This window comes from Anolis carolinensis, unplaced genomic scaffold (assembly GCF_035594765.1).
Source record: "Anolis carolinensis isolate JA03-04 unplaced genomic scaffold, rAnoCar3.1.pri scaffold_13, whole genome shotgun sequence".
Classification (NCBI taxonomy): domain Eukaryota; kingdom Metazoa; phylum Chordata; class Lepidosauria; order Squamata; family Dactyloidae; genus Anolis; species Anolis carolinensis.
In genome coordinates, this window is record NW_026943824.1 from 12,608,421 (window position 1) to 12,631,273 (window position 22,853).

Genomic DNA, 22,853 nt, shown 5'->3' on the forward strand with positions numbered 1-22,853 from the left:
CTCCCATGGCTTATTTAACAAACCTGGAGGTGCCTAATCATCGTAAAGCCTTCACTCTTGCAAGACGTCACGCCCTCCCATCAGCTGTACTGGAGGGAGGTACCGGAAGACCCCTGCCGAGAGACTATGCCCTTGTGAGTCTGGCCATATCGAAACTATAGAGTACGTGCTCCTCCAGTGTATGTTTTATAGAGATATTAGAATCAATTTCATCACTCCTTGGCTTTTAAAACATCCAGGCCGCACTGAAAGATACTACACCTCTCTGCTGCTCTTGGACTCCTGTTCTGCAATAACCTATAGTGTCGCCAGGTTCTGTGCAGCAGCAATTTCCATCAAACGGACGATGACTGACCCCACAGGGCCTGTAGCCAGAGCAAACTGCTATAACTGAAAGACTGCAAATGCTCCCTCTATCCCCCTCCAGAGCCACTTAGTGGATCGATATTTACTATTAGCTGACCCTGCTAATAGTCTGCTTTTAATTTGTTTTTATTATAGCATGTTTTTAACTTGTTCTTTTATCAGACTTTTATGGGAACTGTGATTCCCCTTTTTGGGCACCTGTGCCCATTTCTATATATTCTGGTCATAGACCGTAATAAATTGCTGAACTGAGCTGAACTCTGAGGATGCCTGCCATAGATGTGGGTGAAACGTCAGGAGGGAATGCTTCTGGAACATAGCCAGACAGCCTGGAAAACTCACAGCAACCCACACATGAAAGCCTTCGAAAGCCTGCTCCCCTATGGCAGGCATTTTCCGATTTAAGGTATGGGATACATAGTGCCATGGGACCTTTAGCACGATTGGACTGTTTTGCAAGAGCCATTCTTCAACCAATGATCCCAATGGCATAGTTACATTTTCGCTCCCGTGTTTTTATGATAGGACTTATTAGAAAATTACATTGATAACCCAGGAACAGGAATCATGTTACGTAATTCAACCTTGCTGGCTTTCGTATTGTTTTCATGCCTTGAGTTTTCACTCCAAGATATAAATTAAATAAACAAACAAAGAAGGAAATAGATCACTGCCTGTGTCTTCGGCCAAAACTATCTCCAAGGGCTCTTTGGGTGCAGAAAATAAAGACAACATTATGGCTATATCAGAAGCTTTTATTGATGATCAGCAGAGAAACATCTCAATTTCTGGTCGGTGAAGTCCATCATCCCCTTTTTAAATTTTAAAGAATGGGGATCCGTTTGGGGCTTGCTGGGAGGCGTCACCCAAAAAATAATATCCTGCTTCTATTATTATTATGAATTTATTTTATGAGGATTAATTGGGGCTGTCCTCACTGGGCGTTGGAGCTTTCTTCTGGAGTTTCCTTGGCCTTCCCGTCTCTTCTGCCTTGGGCTCTAAATCCCTCACTTCTTGCGCCGAGAGAGACGGGGAATGACCATGTATCCGTCGGGAATGCCGCCCGTGAGTCCGAGCTTAAGGCTGTTCAGGTCGGACTGCTTCTGGTTGTGGATCCAGGCACTGATGGTCGGGTTGTCCTTATGATCCGGGAGTTTTTTCAGGTTGGTTCCTAGCAAGCCTTTGACTTCTTGGACGGTTAAAGGCTGTTGGAAAAGAGAGCAACTAGTGGGTTGTCTCCACCCCATGTTCTCTCTCTAGGGATTTTCTAGGTCCTCCAGGATGACTGTAGGGTCAACTTCTAGGGGAGACATTCCCTGGGATTGCATTGGAGGAGCCAGTATTTCCCCCCAGGTGCCTCCACTCAACCTCATGGAGTCTCACTCACCATCAATGGTCCTCACTTGCTCTCACGAGTTCCCACCCACCAGCAATTGCTCTCACTCAACATCAGTGGCCCTCAGATGCTTTCACTGGCCTTCACTCACCACCAATGGCCCTCACTCAACTTCACAGGCCTTCACTCCCTATCAATGGCCTTCACACAACTTCAATGACCTCCAGTCATTATCGGTGGCCTTCACTCACCACCAATGGCCCTTACTCAACTTCACAGGCCTTCACTCCCTATCAGTGGCCTTCACACAACTTCAATGACCTCCAGTCATTATCGGTGGCCTTCACTCACCACCAATGGCCCTCACTCAACTTCACAGGCCTTCACTCCCTATCAGTGGCCTTCACACAACTTCAATGACCTCCAGTCATTATCGGTGGCCTTCACTCACCACCAATGGCCCTCACTCAACTTCACAGGCCTTCACTCCCTATCAGTGGCCTTCACACAACTTCAATGACCTCCAGTCATTATCGGTGGCCTTCACTCACCACCAATGGCCCTCACTCAACTTCACAGGCCTTCACTCCCTATCAGTGGCCTTCACACAACTTCAATGACCTCCAGTCATTATCGGTGGCCTTCACTCACCACCAATGGCCCTCACTCAACTTCACAGGCCTTCACTCCCTATCAGTGGCCTTCACACAACTTCAATGACCTCCAGTCATTATCGGTGGCCTTCACTCACCACCAATGGCCCTCACTCAACTTTCTAGGCCTTCACTCCCTATCAGTGGCCTTCACACAACTTCAATGACCTCCAGTCATTATCGGTGGTCTTCACTCACCATCAATGGCACTTACTCAACTTTCTAGGCCTTCACTCACTATCAGTAGCCTTTACTCAACTTCAATGACCCCCAGTCCTTATCAGTGGCCTTCACTCAACTTTCCAGGCCTTCACTCACTATCGGTGGCCTTCACACAACTTCAATGATCCCCACTCATTATCAGCGGCCTTCATTCACTGTCAATGGCCTTCACTCAACCTTCCAGGCCTACACTCACTATCAATGGCCTTAATTCAACTTCAATGACCCCCATTCATTATTAGTGGCCTTCACTCAACTTCAATGGCCCCAACTCATTATTAGTGGCCTTCACTCAACTTCAATGCCCCCCACTCACTATTGGTGACCTCCACTCATTATCAGTGGCCTTCACTCACCATCAATGGCCCTCACTCAACTTTCCAGGTCTTCACTCGTTATCGGTGGCCTTCGCTCAACTTCAGTGACCCCGACTCATTATCAGTGGCCTTCACTCAACTTCAACGGCTCCCACTTATTATCAGTGGCCTTCACTCAACGTCAATGGCCCCCACTCATTATCAGTGGCCTTCACCATCAATGACCATCATTCAACTTTAAAGGCCTTCATTGGTAGCCCTCACTTAACTTCAGTGGCCCCCACGTGCTCTCACTGGCCCTATTTTGGTGTCTCTCTCCATCTCTGCACCTCAGTCGTCCGTACTGTCTCCCATTCACCCTCACTTGCCATCAGAGTGGCCTTCACTTACCACAACAGAATCTTTTTTCAAGTTCTCGAATGTCTCGATGTCCATGTTGACATTATTTTTGCTCAGTGCCTTGAGGTCTTCAGCCGGCGCTCCTCCTGCAGCAAAAGAGAGGAATGAAAAGGCCCTTCTTCTTGTTTATTCCATCCTTCCTTATTTCATTATTCTATATTAGTCTATTATTTCATTTCATTATATTATATTATTATTCTACTATTTTATTCTATTATTTTATTCTATTATTTTTATTATTTCATTATTTTTATTTTTTATATTCTTATTTTTTATTTTTTTATTTTTTTATTATTATTTCATTTTATGATGATATTATATTCTTATTATTTTATTTTTATTTTTGCTTGGGCTCACCCAGGTACGGCCGAATGAAGTTATAATAAGCGGGGAATTCGTTGTGTCGGTCGGAAAAGGCTCGCTTGGCTTTTGGATACAGGTTGTCCAAAATGAGTCGGGAACATTTGGAAGGGTCAAACTCGGAAGCCGTCCTGCCAAAAGGAAACAGAAAACAAAAGTTTAAAAACAAGCAAAAAGTAACATCCAAATCTAACTCCTCCGGATATTGGTTCTGACTAGAGTTAAGTCTATTGAATCACCAACATTTATTTGGATTGGGGGTTCCAAAAGCCTACTGCAAGTATGCATTCGGAGTGCAGATTTGCTAAATTCTATTTTGCAAGCCCATTTTGACCGAACCGCCACTCACTTGAGGGCCTTTTCGTCGATCCGGTTGAGCTCGTTCTGGGTCAGGAGGCAAGCGTATCTTGTTCCGAGGGCATCCAAAGCCGTGCCGTTCATTGGACCCCCGGAAGCAACGTACCTCTGAATGAGCATCTTGGCCTGAAAGGAAAGCATTTCAAAACCCAAAAGGATCAGTACTTAAATGTGAGACTTGCTACAGAATCAATGCTTGCATTTTATGGAAACTTAAAGACTTTTCAGCAGAAGGGAAAGCGATGCTAAAAGAAGTATCTTTGTGGAGAGGAAAAAGCAAGATATAAACATAATAGACTGTGCAAGGAAGCTGACAAAACCATTGATCATCTCCTCAGTTGCTGTAAGAAAATCGCACAGACAGACTACAAACAGAGACACAACTATGTGGCCCAAATAATTCATTGGAACTTATGCCTCAAATACCACCTCCCAGCAGCAAAGAACTGGTGGGATCACAAACCTGCAAAAGTCTTGGAAAATGAGCACGCAAAGATACTGTGGGACTTCCAAATCCAGACTGACAAAGTTCTGGAACACAACACACCAGACCTCACAGTTGTGGAAAAGAAAAAGGTTTGGATCATTGATGTCGCCATCCCAGGTGACAGTCGCATTGACAAAAAACAACAGGAAAAACTCAGCCGCTATCAGGACCTCAAGATTGAACTTCAAAGACTCTGACAGAAACCAGTGCAGGTGGTCCTGGTGTTGATGGGCACACTGGGTGCCGTGCCAAAAGATCTCAGCCGGCATTTGGTAACAATAGACATTGACAAAATTACGATCTGCCAACTGCAAAAGGCCACCCTGCTGGGATCTGCACGCATCATCTGAAAATACATCACACAGTCCTAGACACTTGGGAAGTGTTCAACTTGTGATTTTGTGATATGAAATCCAGCATATCTATCTTGTTTGCTGTGTCATAATAAAATAATAATAATAATAATAATAATAATAATAATAATAATAATAATAATATCCGAGATGGTTGGACCTTCTTGTCTCCCAACTAGACCCTTAGTGGGCCATTTTCTTAAAGTTCAAACTAAAACCAGGAGCAAATTCACCATTGAATTATTATTATTATTATTATTACAGTAGAATCTCACTTATCCAACATAAACGGGCCGGCAGAAGCTTGGATAAGCGAATATCATGGATAATAAGGAAGGATTAAGGAAAAGCCTATTAAACATCAAATTGGGTTATGATTTTACAAATTAAGCACCAAAACATCATGTTATAGAACAAATTTGACAGAAAAAGTAGTTCAATGAGCAGTAATGTTATGTTGTAATTACTGTATTTATGAATTTAGCACCAAAATATCACGATGTATTGAAAACATTGACTACAAAAATGCCTTGGATAATCCAGAACCTTGGATAAGCGAGTCTTGGATAAGTGAAATTCTACTGTATTATTATTATTATTATTATTATTATTATTATTATTATTATTATTATTAGCGTGCGGACCCGGCAGTGCCCGGGTTATTAGAAAAAGACATTCTTTGTTTTGGGGTAATATCAGGTAATATCACTGAAGTTTGATCCAGATCTGTTGTTGGCTGGGTGAACTACAACTCCCAGATTCCCCAAACCCTGCCAATTTTCGCAGTGGGCCATGTAGGGTCTGTATGTCAAGTTTGGTCCAGATCCGTCATCAGCTGAGTTCAGGCCTGTCTGTCTGGCCATGTTCCAGAAGCAATCTCTCCTGACGTTTTGCCCACATCTTTGGCTGGCATCCTCAGAGGTTGTGAGGTCTGTTGGAAACTAGGCAAGTGGGGTTTATATATCTGTGGAATGATGTCCAGGGTGGGAGGAAGAACTCTTTGAGGCAAATGTGAATGTTGCAGTTGGCCACCTTGATTAGCATTGAATGTCCCTCACATATTCAAAGCCTGGCTGCTTCCTGCTTGAGGGAATCTTTGTTGGGTGGTGTTAGCTGGCCCTGATTGTTTCATGTCTGGAATTCCCGTTTTTGAGTGTTCTTTTTTTACTGTCCTGGTTTTATTTATTTATTTATTTATTTCCCATACTTGTGTCCTGCCCTTCTCACCCTGAAGAGGACTCAGGGTAGCCTCACAACTGCCAACAATTCGATATCCGATTGGTTTTGGGGGGGGAGGGGGGGCGCCAAAATTCTGTTCGCTTACACTTGAAAATTACCTTGGGCCGGCCCTGTATATACCTCAGAGGTTGTGAAAAGTAGATGTGGGCGAAACATCAGGAGAGAATGCTTCTGGAACATGAATATACAGCCAGGAAAACACACAACAACCCAGTGCTAAATTACCTTGTCGTCTTCAGGCAAGACGCTCAGCATAGAACCGAGTGTTTCGGGCGAAGTGAAGTTCCATTTTTTAATATCGTCTTCTGTTATGACAGGCATCAAGAATCCCATGTTGGGGAGAAGGCTAGAGGGATATCCGTCTGGAAACTCCTGCAGAAAGACACAACAAAGGCAAACAAGCATTTGTTATTGCTGTGTGGCCACCTGTTGGGGGTGCTTTGATTGTGCTTTGATTACCTGGTCCAGGTTCTGTTTCAATGCCAGCAGTTGGTCATAAGTGAAAGCATAGGAGGAGATCGTCGGGAGACTCTCCGCCAGCCTTTTGCCTTTCAGGCACGCTTTCAAATCCTCCGCCAAGTAGTAAATTGGCATTAACTCGTCATTAAGCATCTCATCGGTTATAGTTTGGTCCGGTGGACATTCTCCTGAGAGAAAAACCAAGTTGGGAAGATTCAAATCCAACCCGTCATTAGGAACAAAGAAGGCAGGCAGCAACTTTGGGCTTGGATTGGATCCAATTGAAGCCTTGCTAGATCAAAAAAACGGTCACAGACATACATTAACTTTTTCATGTCACTGCAGATCTGTACATGCCTGGTCCCAATGCTAAGAAGGACTCCAAAACCCATCGGTCTGGGCTCTGTCCATGCAAACAAACAGCCTAGAACTCCTTCCACTGAAATATAATTATTGGAAGAACCTTTTGGGTAGTCTAGAACTCCTTCCACTGAGATATAATTATTGGAAGGGCCTTTTGGATAGTCTAGAACTCCTTCCATTGAGATATAATTATAAGAAGGGCCTTTTGGATAGTCTAGAACTCCTTCCATTGAGATATAATTATTGGAAGAACCTTTTGGGTAGTCTAGAACTCCTTCCATTGAGATATAATTATTGGAAGGGCTTTGTGGATAGCCTAGAACTCCTTCCACTGAGATATAATTATTAGAAGGGCCTTTTGGATAGTCTAGAACTCCTTCCACTGATATATAATTATTGGAAGGGCCTTTCGGGTAGTCTAGAACTCCTTCCCCTGAGATATAATTATTGGAAGGGCTTTGTGGATAGCCTAGAACTCCTTCCAGTGAGATATAATTATTGGAAGGGCCTTTTGGATAGCCTAGAACTCCTTCCATTGAGATATAATTATTAGAAGGGCCTTTTGGATAGTCTAGAACTCCTTCCATTGAGATATAATTATTGGAAGGGCCTTTTGGGTAGTCTAGAACTCCTTCCCCTGAGATATAATTATTGGAAGGGCCTTTTGGGTAGTCTAGAACTCCTTCCACTGAGATATAATTATTGGAAGAACCTTTTGGATAGTCTAGAACTCCTTCCACTGAGATATAATTATTAGAAGGGACTTTTGGGTAGTTAGAACCCCTTCCATTGAGATATAATTATTAGAAGGGCCTTTTGGGTAGTCTAGAACTCCTTCCATTGAGATATAACTATTGGAAGGGCTATTGGATAGTCTAGAATGCCTTCCACTGAGATATAATTATTAGAAGAGCCTTTTGGGTAGTCTACCTTTTGGATAATCTAAGTCTCCTACTGAGATATAATTATTAGAAGGGCCTTTTGGGTAGTCTAGAACTCCTTCCACTGAGATATAATTATTAGAAGGGCCTTTTGGGTAGTCTAGAACTCCTTCCACTGAGATATAATTATTGGAAGGGCCTTTTGGATAGTCTAGAACCCCTTCCATTGAGATATAATTATTAGAAGGGACTTTTGGGTAGTCTAGAACTCCTTCCACTGAGATATAATTATTAGAAGGGCCTTTTGGGTAGTCTAGAACTCCTTCCACTGAGATATAATTATTAGAAGGGCCTTTTGGGTAGTCTAGAACTCCTTCCACTGAGATATAATTATTAGAAGGGCCTTTTGGGTAGTCTAGAACTCCTTCCACTGAGATATAATTATTGGAAGGGCCTTTTGGATAGTCTAGAACTTCTTCCACTGAGATATAATTATTGGAAGGGCCTTTTGGATAGTCTAGAACCCCTTCCACTGAGATATAATTTTTGGAAGGGCCTTTTGGGTAGTCTAGAACTCCTTCCATTGAGATATAATTATTGGAAGTATATCTTGGGTAGCCTAGAACTTCTTCCACTGAGTTATAATTATTGGAAGTGCTATTCAATAGACTAGAACCGCTTCCACTGAGACATAATTATTGTACAGGCCTATTGGATAGTCTAGAACTTCTTCCACTGAGATATAATTTTGGAAGGGCCCTTTCAGATAATCTAGAACTCCTACCACTGAGACATAATTTTTGGAAGGGCCTTTTGGGTAGTGTAGAACTCCTTCCATTGAGATATATTTATTGGAAGAGCTTTTTGAACAGTCTAGAACTTCTTCCATTGAGATATATTTATTGGAAGTTCTATTAGATAGTCTAGAACCCCTTCCACTGAGTTATAATAATTGGAAGGGCTATTGGATAATCTAGAACCCCTTCCATTGAGATATAATTATTAGAACGGGCTTTTTGGATAGTCTAGAACACTTTCCACTGATATCTGATTATTGGAAGGGATTTGGGATAGTCTAAAAAGAAATCATTACCCTCAGATCTGGTCCTTGCCAGGACTTTTGAGCAACAGCACCACTTTATTATATTGTTAACGCACCTGTGTCACGTTTCTGCCTGGATGGTTGGAACTTGGACCAAAAAACCTGGATCAAAGACTGTAGCTGTTTTCGTGGCGGGTGGAAACGCTTTGCATACTGTTTCAGCCACGAGAGGAAAACGTCCTGCAAAAGGCAGAAAGAAATCCACAATATGTAAGGTTTAAGGATGAATAAACTCTCTGCAATTCACAACAGATCAAACTCCTCTCCATCATTCAGATTAAAAAGGGACTGGAGTGCCTTCTTCTTCCTCCTCTTTCTCTTCTTCCTCCCTTCCATTGTCCTCAACCATCTCCTCTTCATCATCATCTTCCTCTTCCTCCTTCTCTTCTTCTTATTTCTCCTCCTCTTCTTCTTCCTCATCTTGCTCTTCCTCCTTCTCTTCTTCTTCTTCTCTTCTTCCTCTTCCTCCTCCTCTTCTTCCTCTTCCTCTTCTGTGTTCTCTTCGTCCTTTTATCTTCTTCATCTTCCTCCTTCTCTTCTTCTTTCTCTTCCTTTTCTTGCTCTTCCACCTTCTTTTCTTCTACTTCCTCTTCCTCCTTTTCCTCCTTCTCTTCTTCCTCCTCTTCCTCATCTCTTCCTTCTTCTCTTCTTCTTCTGTTCTCCCTCCTCCTCCTCCTCCTTTTTCTCTTCTTCTTTGTGTTCTTCATCTTCCGCCTCTTCCTCCTCATCTTCCTCTTCATCTTTCTCCTCCTTCTCTTCCTCTTCTTCTTATTCCCCTTCTTCTTCTTCTTCTTCTTCTTCTTCTTCTTCTTCTTCTTCTTCTTTCTCCTCCTCCTCTTCCTCTTCTTCACCCTCCTACTCTTCTTTATCTTCCTCTTCTCCTTTGCAAAAAAATACTCCCGAAGTGTCCACATGGACTGCAGAGACAGGGGCATATTTTCTTCCTGATGCTCCAATGTATATAAATTATAGCACAGATAGGTTGCTGATGACTTACTTTGGGGATATTTTGTAGGATGCTGTTATCAAATGTTCGGATCAAGCCTGCCAGCTCATCTAAGGTGGAAGAAGTCCACTCGGAAGGAGGCCTGAGAGGAAAAGAGGAAACCCATGTGTAAAGAAGTGTGTTTTTATTTTAGTTTACAGATGTCATATTTAACTGCGTTTTAAAAGTCATGTTTAACTGTGTTTTAAAAGAGTCAGTATTTCAGTTACTCTGCTCTCTTGAGTGGTTGCCATGGAGAAGGGGGCAGAAGAGAGAGTAGAATTTGGAGAGAAACTCAGTCTGTGGTCAGAGAACCACAGGGAAGGTTGATTTTAGAGTCAGTGCCCTTATGAGGTACCGGGAAGACTGATTCTGGCTGAAGGGATCAGGGTAGCTCAAATGTTTGATTTTGAGTCAATTTTAAAAATAAGTTTGGTGACATTTTAAGGTAACCTGTTTCCAGATAAGGAACAGATAGACTGTGTGATGTCTCAGGCACCTTTGGCCCCCGACCCCGCAGCCATTACTGATCAAGCTGCTGAGGAGTTTTTCCCACCTCAGCAAGTTTCTCTCCCTTTCCAGATGTCTCCTGTTGACGTTTATGTGCCAGAGCCAATTAAGGATGCCCTTGAGTCGGAGCCGACTCTACCAGGCTCTCCGGAGAATTTAGTGTTTGATAGGAGACCGTTTCTCAAAACAGACCGGTCCCGTAAACAGAGTCTACGCCGGAACGTGAGATTAGCTGAACGGGATGATTGTGTTTGAGTCCGCATTTGGAGCCCGCTCCCTTGGGAAGGAAAAGGAAGGCAGACATCTGGCGGGTTGTTGTTACCAGCTCGTTCCCTTGGGAAGTTTTGGGGAGTCAGGCACCTGTTTGGGGGAGCTCTTGAACTTTCATAAAAGTTCTGTGCTGAGACTCTCCATTGTGGTGTCAACGTGACTATTGAATAGAGCACATCGTTTCATGATCCTGAGCTTCCAAGCGGCCAGCTTACTCTCGAGGAGACCGGGAGTTGCTTTCCGTTCCTTGTCAAGTTTGGACTGCGTTTCAAATCCATCGAACAACCTTGCTTTGCCTTGCCTTGCCTTGCCTTGCCTTGCCTTGAATCCTTGTTTTGGACAATCACTACAGGAACTTACTTGTGAAGCTTAGTTCTTTTCCCCACTCAAACTTCCATAGAGTTTGAGTGTGTTTCGGTAAATTGGATTAAAAACTTTGGACTCTAATACTGGACATATAATTACATTTTATTGGACTATTTTTGATCTTTCCTAAAAGGACAGTTGCTTGACTATATACTCTGCATATTTTTGTTTTATTCTTTTATTGCATTAATAAAGATATTAGGTTGTTTATTGGCCTCCGTGTTGGTTTCCAGTGTTCACGCAGCCTAGGGGTGTTACAGACTGTGATTGTAATTCACAGGGTGACTGCAGGTTAAAGCAGTGGAGAAAGACGTGGCATTTTAGGAAGTTTGAATCACCTCATTCTGTTATTGCAACTGTTAATCTAAGTGCCTCAAACAAGAAGAGAAGTTATTGTAACCATTAAGCTTGTGCCTGAATAAACTTGTTGTTGTTCTCTCAAACATCTCAGTCTCTGTCATATATACACACACATCAAGGATAAAGAAAAAACAAGATTTAAAAGTCTCTTCTCTAAGTAGCCAGTGGCTAAATCTTCCAATAGTGGTGGCAAGAGTTGATAATCCCTTAACATTTGGTGGCAGCTTTTAAATAAAAACATCTTTATATTGGTGGCAGCGGATATATAATATAAATATAATTAATTAATAGGAACTCCTCCACATCTCCGCAATCGGTATCAGAGGTGGGATTTTTGGAAGGATTTCTCCCCCTTTCTGACATCGCCACAAATTGGTGGCAGCGGTGCGATTAAAAAGGTTCCCCCCTGCCTGAAAGAACCTCAGCCGGTCATAGATCTTTACACCATGGTTAAACCAAACCTAACAATAATAACAATAGCAAAAGACTAGGAAATATTACGGGGATGCATTTTATACCCAAACCAGGAGAGAAACACTTACCCTAATGGAGCGTCTCCTTTTCGAAGGACGTCTCGGATGGCTTGGGTTTGATCCGGACTAAAGGACGGGCATCGGTTCAACTCTTTCAGCAAATTTATACCAGAGGCCACAATATAATCCCCACCGAAGTCGCAAACCAGGCCGCCCAAAACTTCGGCCTTTTCCTTGCTCACTTGGACACCAGTGATCTCCTAAAGGGACAATTTTTTTCAAAAACAGGTTGTGGTACAATGGAAGAAATGATTGTATTTACTGAGAAATACAAGAGTCAATAGGAGCCCCCGGCGGCTCAGGCGGCTGTGACCCCGGCATCTACACATGGTAAAAGTTACCTGTTTTCTTAATAATATATACTTAATAACAATAATAATAATTTACTTAATAAAGTAATATACTTAATAATAATTTTCTTACTAATATATACTCTAACAATATTTATTTACTTATTTACAGTATTTATATTCCGCCCTTCTCACCCCGAAGGGGACTCAGGGTGGATCACATTATATACATATAGGGCAAACATTCAATGCCCATATACACATAGAACCAAGACAGAGACAGACGCAGAGGCAATTTAACCTTCTCCTGAGGGGATGTTCGATTCTGGCCACAGGGGGGGAGCAGCTGCTTCATCATCCTCTCTGACGGCACTTCCTCATTCTAACGTCGTAAATTAATTAACTTTGCCTCCCCACTTTGTAAGTGGTACCTTATTTCCTACTTGATAGATGCAACTATCTTTCGGGTTGCTAGGTCAGCAACGATCAGAGGCTATTTTTTATTTTTTAATTAACGGGTGCTCACCCCGCCACGGGCTGGCCTCGAACTCATGACCTCATGGTCAGAGTGATTTATTGCAGCAGGTTGCTCACCAGCCTACGCACAGCCAAGTATATATACTCTTATAATATATACCATAATATATAATAGAGTACATATTAAAATATATACTAATAATAATATAATATTTATTATTATCATTATAATAATATATACTAAGGAGCCCCCGGTGGCAGAGCATGTTAAAGCACTGAGCTGCTGAACTTGCAGACCGAAAGGTCGCAGGTTCGAATCCGGGGAGTGGGGTGAGCTCCCGCTGTTAGCCCCAGCTTCTGCCAACCTAGCAGTTCGAAAATATGCCAATGTGAGTAGATCAATAGGTACCACTCCGGCGGGAAGGTAACGGCGCTCCATGCAGTCATGCCAGTGGCCACATGACCTTGGAGGTGTCTATGAACAACGCCGGCTCTTCGGCTTAGAAATGGAGATGATCCCCAACCCCGAAGAGTTGGACACAGCTGGACTTAATGTCAGGGGGAAACCTTTACCTTCACCTTTTTTTGCATTTCAGTGCAGATTTCAGGATCAACAGAGCCCCTCTTGACTCACCAGACAGGACAAACCCTCTGAAAGCAGCTGCGTTCTTTCCGGAGATCCTTTCTCCAGCAAATCCAGGTTGGCTTTCCCGACGCGACGGATGCGCTCTTCACAGCTTCCAGTGAAATCTGAAGGTCTAAAAGCAGGAGGAAAAACAAGAAAGATGTTCTAACCTGTGGAACTCCCTTCCACAAGAAACCAGCTGTTCCTCCTTTTGTTGGAAGATGAAAACGCTGTCCATAACGAATCCCAAAAGGCTTCTGGTCCCGAGCATTTTGGATAAGGAGAAGAAGCAAACTGCAAGCGAGAGTTGTAGTTTCGCAAGGTGCCGGAGAGAAGGCCTCGCCAAACTACAACTCCCATGATTCCATAGCATTGACAAACATTTGCAATTAGTTCTCCTAATACATTGCAAAATTATAATTTTATTCTTCTCCAAGACCGAGGACTGAATTTCTATGGTATCGCTTCTGTTCAATGGCCATGATTTTATTAAGCTCAGCTGAGTTTGATATATTAATTTGTTGTGATTGTGATGCATTTTATATTGTTGTGTTTTTTTTATCATGTATCAAGTCATAGAAGAAGCAGGTAACTAATACAATTTATTATTATTTTTTTATTATGACACAGCAAACAAGATAGATATGCTGGATTTCATATCACAAAATCACTATTATTATTATTATTATTATTATTATTATTATTATTATTATTAAAAACACAAGATGAGTCCACAGCAGACACTCTGCTGGCTGCTGTATTGGATTACACGTCAGACACTTCCATTATTATTATTATTATTATTATTATTATTATTATTATTATTTTATTATGACACAGCAAACAAGATAGATATGCTGGATTTCGTATCACAAAATCACAAGTTGAACACTTCCCAAGTGTCTAGGACTGTGTGATGTATTATTATTATTATTATTATTATTATTATTATTATTATTATTATTATTATTATTTTATTATGACACAGCAAACAAGATAGATATGCTGGATTTCGTATCACAAAATCACAAGTCGGACACTTCCCAAGTGTCTAGGACTGTGTGATGTATTTTCGGATGATGTGTGCAGATCCCAGCAGGGTGGCCTTTTGCAGTTGGCAGATCGTAATTTTGTCAATGTCTATTGTTTCCAAATGCCGGCTGAGATCTTTTGCCACGGCACCCGGTGTGCCCATCACCACCGGGACCACCTGCACTGGTTTCTGCCAGAGTCTTTGAAGTTCAATCTTGAGGTCCTGATAGCGGCTGAGTTTTTCCTGTTGTTTTTCGTCAATGCGACTGTCACCTGGGATGGCAACATCAATGATCCAACCCTTTTTCTTTTCCACAACTGTGATGTCTGGTGTGTTGTGTTCCAGAACTTTGTCAGTCTGGATTCGGAAGTCCCACAGTATCTTTGCGTGCTCATTTTTCAATACTTTTGCAGGTTTGTGATCCCACCAGTTCTTTGCTGCTGGGAGGTGGTACTTGAGGCATAAGTTCCAATGGATCATTTGGGCCACATAGTTGTGCCTCTGTTTGTAGTCTGTCTGTGCAATTTTCTTACAGCAGCTGAGGATATGATCAATGGTTTCGTCTGTTTCCTTGCAGAGTCTGCATTTTGGGTCATCAGCTGATTTTTCGATCTTGGCCTGAATTGCCTTTGTCCTGATGTCTTGCTCCTGGGCTGCAAGGATCAGGCCTTCTGTCTCCTTCTTCAGGGTCCCATTCGTGAGCCAGAGCCAGGTCTTCTCTTTATCAGCTTTTCCTTCAATTTTGTCAAGGAACTTTCCATGCAATGTTTTGTTGTGCCAGCTGTCAGCTCTAGTTTGTAGTGTGGCTTTCTTGTACTGGTTTTTTGTTATTATTATTATTATTATTATTATTACTACTACAGTATTAGAAACACAAGATGAGTCCACAGCAGACACTCTGCTGGCTGCTGTATTGGATCACACGTCAGACACTTCTATTATTATTATTATTATTATTATTATTATTATTATTATTATTATATCCTGCCTTTTTCCAGATATAGGCATCTGATAGATCTTGCTCATGAACAAGAATCAAAAAGAGGAATGGAAACGGAAACTTTTAAAACTAAGTGCATATATCGCAATCCCTGTGTTTTTTCTCGTTCTGAAATGCTTCATTGTATTCCTTTGTGGTTTTGTGCCGTGTTTATTTTTTCGGCTCTTTGCAGCTGCCAAGAAAAAGGGACATTATAACAGTTGAAATGACAGAAGTCAAAAGGAAACAAGGAAATACTACTAGTAGCAACAACAAACATGTTCCCAGGCATCCTCTTGCATTAGGTTCGCTTCTGGTCTCTACTGCAAAGTTTGAAAAACATTCTTCCACCTCTGCTCTGTTTATATCGAAGAATGGCTTCCTTTGCAACTGCCATAAATGACAACATTAAATGCCATATACCAGAAAGGAGGATTTCTTGGTATAAGCTGGAAGTTGTAGTTCATAAGGTCTCAGGCCCGTTCCTTGGGGCACACACTTACCTGACGAAAAAAATCAAGTCTTTCGGGAATTCGTCAAAATCCTTGGGGATCCTGTCGAGCATCAACCTCTCGGCAAGGCAACTCAGCTGAAAAAGCAAAGAGGGAAATCCTGGGAATTGTAGTTCGGGAAGGCACCAGCCCTCTTTGGCAGAGAAGGCTGAAGACCGTGTCAAACTACAACTCCCAGAACCAATTGCATTGAGTCACGGCAGTTCAAGCAGGGCCAAACTACAATCCCCAGGATCCCATTGCATTGAGCCATGGCAGTTCAAGTGAGGCCAAACTACAACTCCCAGGATCCATTGCATTGAGTCATGGCAGTTCAAATGGGGCTAAACTACAATCCCCAGGACCCCATTGCATTGAATCATGGCAGTTCAAGTGAGGCCAAACTACAACTCCCAGGACCCCATTGCATTGAATCATGGCAGTTCAAGTGGGGCCGAACTACAACTCCCAGGATCCATTGCATTGAGTCATGGCAGTTCAAATGGGGCTAAACTACAATCCCCAGGACCCCATTGCATTGAGCCATGGCAGTTCAAGTGAGGCCAAACTACAACTCCCAGGATTCATTGCATTGAGTCGTGGCAGTTCAAGTCGGGCCAAACTACAGCTCCCAGGGTCCCAAATGGGGCTAAACTATAACTCCCAGGACCCCTTGCTTCCCCTGGGATTTGTAGTATTGGGAAATCTGCCTGTAATCACCATAGAATCACAAAGTTTCAAGAGATACCAGGAGGCCATCCAATCCAGGAAGGAATATACAATTAGATCCCTCCTAACAGATGGCCTCTTCTCAGAAACCTTCCAATGATGGAATCATACAATCCTAGAGTTGAATGAGATCCCCAAGGGCTATCCAGTCCAACCCTCTTCTGCCAGGCAGGAAGACACAATCCGATCCCTCCCGACAGATGGCCACCAGCCTCTTCTCAGAAACCTTCCAATGACGGAATCATACAATCCTAGAGTTGAATGAGATCCCCAAGGGCTATCCAGGCCACCCTCTTCTGCCAGGCAAGAAGACACAATCCGATCCCTCCTGACAGATGGCCATCCAGCCTCTGCATAAGATCCAAAAGAAAGGTAAAGGCACCTGGTCCCTCCTCAGCCGGACGTCCTTCCGCTTCAAAGCCTGGGCGAGTTGCTGGACTCTTGTGTCATCCAACTGGTCCAGCGTTGCACAAGGAAAACCTCGGAGGATGGAAGGAGGGAGGCTGGAAAGCCGAAAACAGACAACCAAATTTAGGAGAAAGAGGAAAAAGGAAAAAAGACCTTGCAAGAATCAAGAGGAGGAAGCTAAACTGGATCCTCGCCCATAACAAATTCGTTCAATTACAGAAACTTTGTTTTTGTGGCACAAACTCTGTTGAACTGGTTGAGACTCTATGAGATATTCACTGAAAAACTTTTGCAAAATGTGCTGCAGGATGTCCCTCCTACAAAGACAAAGTTTTTGAAGTTTAATCAACTTTTCCCATGCTTTTAGGTTAGAACCAATTAGGAATTGACATGTATAAAAATTGTGTTACATAGTATAATACTAGCTGTGCCCGGCCACGCGTTGCTGTGGCAAAGTGGTGGTGGTATTGGTTAAAAATTGTTGTGTAATTTTTATTTGACTTTATTTGCATTTTTTATTAATTTTATTGTAAGTTATATTTTTATTTATTATATTTTATTATTTTCTTGTATTATTTTTAGTTATTTTCTGTTATTATAGTATTTTATTGTATTAATTTTAGTGTTTTTTTATTATTTTTTATTGGGTTGATAGGAGACCAAGTTGGAGGAGCTTAGCCTTCTAACTGGCAGCAATTGGATAAAAGCAATTATTCCTCTCTCTCTAATTAGGACTTTATTTTTCTTTTCTTTTTGTTGTATCAACCCTGAGGCGTGGGTGATGGGTTGTGTTGTCAAATTTCGAGGTTGGGGGGCCTGTAGTTTTGTTGTTTTGTGGGTCGCCGTGATGCCATCACTCTTTTATATATAGACTAGCTGTGCCCGGCCACGCGTTGCTGTGGCGAAGAATGGTGGTATGGGAAATAAAGTATTGAGGAATTGGTGGTAGTTAAGGTAAAGGGTAAAGGTTTTCCCCTGACATTAAGTCCAGTCGTGTCTGACTCTGGAGGTTGGTGCTCATCTCCATTTCTAAGCCGAAGAGCCGGCGTTGTCCGTAGACTCCTCCAAGGTCATGTGGGATGACTACATGGAGCGGCGTTACCTTCCCGCCGGAGCAGTACCTATTGATGCACTCACATTTGCATGTTTTTGAACTTCTGGGTTGGCAGAAGCTGGGGCTAACAGTGGGGGCTCTCTCCGCTCCCCCAATTCAAACCTGTGGCCTTTCGGTCCAGAAGTTCAGCAGCTCAGCGCTTTAACACGCTGCGCCATCAGGGGATATTATTTCCTAAAGGTTGTGAATATACAGTATTTCTGATTGGGGTTTTTTTGTAAAGTATGTATGCAAGTATGTAATGCTGCAATTAGGGAAAATGATTAGCATGTAATGGCCTTGCAGCTTTAAAGCCTGGCTGTTTCCTCCCTGAGTGAATTTTTTGTTGGGAGGTGTTAGCTGGCCCTGATTGTTTCCTGTCTGGAATTCCCTTGTTTTCAGAGTGGTGTTGTTTGCGATATTTTATGTGCTTCTACTGTCTGTGGCCCTGAGAAAACAGAGGATTTTCCAGACTTTGATGATGGGAATACTTTGTTGGGAGGTGTTAGCTGGCCCTGATTGTTTCCTGTCTGGAATTCCCCTGTTTTCAGAGTGGTGTTGTTTGCGATATTTTATGTGCTTCTACTGTCTGTGGCCCTGAGAAAACAGAGGATTTGCCTGATTTTGATGATGGGAATACTTTGTTGGGAGGTGTTAGCTGGCCCTGATTGTTTCCTGTGTGGGATTCCCCTGTTTATTTACTGTCCTGGTTTTACAGATTATATTGTTCTGCATTATTCTATCCCAGTAATTATTTCACATTAAAGAAGAATCTCACTTATCCAACATTCACTTATACAATGTTCTGGATTATCCAACACAGTCTGCCTTTTCATAATCAATGTTTTTGTAGTCAGTGTTTTAAATTAATTGTGATATTTTAGTGGTAAATTTGTAAATACAGTACAGTAGAGTCTCACTTATCCAACATAAACGGGCTGGCAGAACGTTGGATAAGCAAATATGTTGGATAATGAGGAATTAAGGATAACCCTATTAAACATCAAATTAAGTTATGATTTTACAAATTAAGCACCAAAACATCATGTTAGACAACAAATTTGTCAGAAAAAGTAGTTCAGTACACAGTAATGCTATATAGTAATTACTGTATTTATGAATTTAGCACCAAAATATCACGATATATTGAAAGCATTGATTACAAAAATGTGTTGGATAATCCAGAACGTTGGATAAGCCAGTGTTGGATAAGTGAGACTCTACTGTAATTACAACATAGCATTACTGCGCATGGAACTACTTTTTCTGTCAAATTTGTTGTATAATATGATGTTTTGGTGCTTAATTTGTATAACGATTACCTAATTTGATGTTTAATTGGCTTTTCCTGAATCCCTTCTTATTATCCAACATATTCACTTATCCTGCCGGCCTGTTTACGTTGGATAAGTGAGACTCTACTGTATATTTCTAATCTTATATTATCTGCTCAGAACTGGATTATATGAGTCTCCTTCTTCACAGTTGTATAAAATGCACACTGAAGTGGATTATATGGTAGTGTGGAGTCAAGATAATCCAGTGCAAAGCAGATAATCTAAGATTATAAATGGGTTATATAGCTGTGTGGAAGGGCCTTGAGTCTACACTGCCATATAATCCAGTGCAAATTAGATAATCTGTGGAAGAAGTCTAAGTGAGGCCTAAATCTGCCTGTCCCCTAACTGAAACCTGGCTGTCCCTTGGTTGCTAGGCAACCAAGTGGGCAGAGATTAGCCCTCTAAACTGGCAGCAATTGGATAAAAAAAATTATTGCTCTCCCTCTAATTAGGACTTTATTTTTCTTTTCTTTTTGTTGTATCAACCTTGAGGCGTGGATGATGGGTTGTGTTGTCAAATTTTGAGGTTGGGGGGCCTGTACTTTTGTTGTTTTGTGAATTGCCGTGATGCCATCACTCTTTTATATATATAGATATAGTATGCTATTATATTATATAATAATATAAATAAGATAAGGTAAAGGTTTTCTCCTAACATTAAGTCTAGTTGTGTTTGACTCTGGAGGTTGGTGCTCATCTCCATTTTTAAGCCGAAGAGCCGGCGTTGTCCATAGACACCTCCAAGGTTATGTGGCCATTGGCATGACTGCATGAAGCGCCATTACCTTTCCGCCAGAGTGGAACTTGCTGACCGAAAGGTCGAAGGTACGAATCTGGGGAGTGGAGTGAGCACCCGTTGTTAGCCCCAGCTTCTGCCAACCCAGCAGATTGAAAACATGCCAATGTGAGTAGATCAATAGGTACTGCTCCGGCGGGAAGGTAATGGCGCTCCATGCAGTCATGCCGGCCACATGACCTTGGAGGTGTCTATGGACAATGCCGGCTCTTCGGCTTAGAAATGGAGATGAGCACCAACCCCCAGACTCGGACACAACTGGACTCAATATCAGGGGAAAACCTTTACCTACCTTAATAATAATAATAATAATAATAATAATAATAATAATAATAATAATAATGGGACGTACCTGTCGAAATCAGAGGTTTCCTTGATAACTTCGTCGGGAAACACGGCAGCCTAGAAGATGAAAGAAAAGCAGCTCAGAAAGTATAATTTATTCATTCCTTGTCTTCCATTGAAATAATAATAATAATAATAATAATAATAATAATAATAATAATAATAATAATAATTGGTGTTTTGGATCATTTATGTTGCCATCCCAGGTGACAGTCGCATTGACGAAAAACAACAGGAAAAACTCAGCCGCTATCAGGACCTCAAGATTGAACTTCAAAACCAGTGCAGGTGGTCCTGGTGGTGATCGGCACATTGGGTGCCGTGCCAAAAAATCTCAGCCGGCATTTGGAAACAATAGACATTGACAAAATCACGATCTGCCAACTGCAAAAGGCCACCCGACTGGGATCTGCACGCATCATCTGAAAATACATCACACAGTCCTAGACACTTGGGAAGTGTTTGACTTGTGATTTTGTGATATGAAATCCAGCATATCTATCTTGTTTGCTGTGTCATAAAATAATAATAATAATAATAATAATAATAATAATAATAATAATAATAATAATGGATTTCGAAATCCAGCATATATATTTCGTTTGCTTTATCATATTATGTCTTCAATAATAATAATAGTAATATAACATATAACATAATAATATATATACAATTCTTACTGGGAATTCCAGCTCAGGACTAGAAAAGGTCCATCCTGAAAGACAAAAGGACACAATGTCAGAAAGAGAGTTCAGTTTCAAGCAGGATTCCTATCACAAGTTGCACAAGGGTGCATCTATATGGTAGATTTAATGCAGTTTGACCCCACTTTAACACTCACGGTTCAACACTCTATAATCTTGGGAGTTGTAGTTTTGCAAAGGTCCGTAGCTTTCTCCGCCAAAGGGTGTCAAATCCCAGGATTCCATAGCATTTAGCCAGGGCAGTTAAAGTGGTGCCAAACTGCATTTGTTCCACAGTGTAGACGCATCCAATACTCACCGACAACAAGAAAGAAGCTGAGCAGATGCAGCATCGTTCCAAAGGCTTCCTTCCGCATGGTAGAACCTATTTATCCCAGAAGACAAAACAAAGAAAGAAAAAAAGTGATACAACAGACCATAGGATAATTCTGCCTGAAATGCAGGCATTTATATTCTCTCATCTAAGGAAATACATTAAAAATATTCTTAATGTACTAAAAAGCAAAAATATTAGACATGTCCAAAAAATCATTTTAAATCGTATATCGGAATTATTTCGGATTGTTCTCGCTTTTTGATACGCATTCCGAGACATTGTCTCACAGCGCAACCAGCAATGTAATTCGAACCATTGTTGGCCCATTCTCTAATTGTCTCTTAATGTTTCGTTAATTTTTTCCCCCAATTTTTTTTAAAAAAATTGTTTCTGAAACCTACCTTGAATGGGAGCTTAGGGCAGCCTAACATGGCTGCCGCTCCCCGGCCAATCAGAAGCTTCCACGATGGACGCAAAGGTGGGGGCTAGTGTTGATGAGGATAGTTCAAGAAATGAGGGCGGGAGAGCCCTGTAAAAGCCCCCCCCCCCCCGGTTCCTTTTTTTTTTTTTTGCGATTGCGCATGCGCGGCCACCAATTTAGAAACATTTAGAATCATTACAAATTTTCGGAAATATCCGAAATTTTTGGGTGAAAAATTGGAAATACTTTCTATATCGAAGTGCCAGCGCCCCCTACTTTAGAAACGAGAATTGAAACATTTTTTTCATCGATCGGACATGCCTAAAAAATATACTATTCTAGGAGTAAGAACATGATTTATTACTAGCCTTAATGAAATACAGTAGAGTCTCACTTATCCAACATTCGCTTATCCAACGTTCTGGATCATCCAATGAATTTTTGTAGTCAATTCGTAAATACAGTAATTACTACATAACATTACTGCATATTAAACTACTTTTTCTGCCAAATTTGTTGCATAACATGATGTTTTGGTGCTTAATTTGTAAAATCATAACCTAATTTGATGTTTAATAGGCTTCTCCTTAATCTCTCCTTATTATCCAACATATTCTCTTATCCAACATTCTGCCGGCCCATTTATGTTGGATAAGTGAGACTCGACTGTACATTAAAAAAATATACTTAATGTACTAAAAAACAAAAATATACTATTCTAGAAGTAAGAACATGATTTATTACTAGCCTTAATGAAATATAGACTTATCATAAATGCACATTATATTATTCTTCTATATCTCTGTTACCAAATGATGGCATACTGCTTGGAAATCCTGACTATTAGTATTACTACTACTACTACTACTATTATTATTATTATTTTAT

General features: G+C 41.5%; 1 protein-coding gene across 1 annotated transcript; it reads right to left on the reverse strand.

The window, feature by feature from the left end:
* Nucleotides 1–1,107: 1,107 nt before the first annotated feature.
* msln (mesothelin) lies at nt 1,108–21,899 on the reverse strand. Its single transcript, XM_008122152.3, has 15 exons — nt 21,527–21,899; nt 21,205–21,239; nt 20,532–20,581; nt 16,925–17,045; nt 15,826–15,911; nt 13,320–13,443; nt 11,928–12,118; nt 9,892–9,982; nt 8,951–9,074; nt 6,549–6,736; nt 6,315–6,461; nt 4,003–4,136; nt 3,651–3,784; nt 3,285–3,379; nt 1,108–1,571 (listed from the first exon to the last, which is right to left on the reverse strand). Exons 1-15 carry the CDS (start codon nt 21,582–21,584, stop codon nt 1,374–1,376), a joined length of 1,776 nt encoding a protein of 591 aa, XP_008120359.1. The 5' UTR covers nt 21,585–21,899; the 3' UTR covers nt 1,108–1,373.
* Nucleotides 21,900–22,853: the final 954 nt, after the last annotated feature.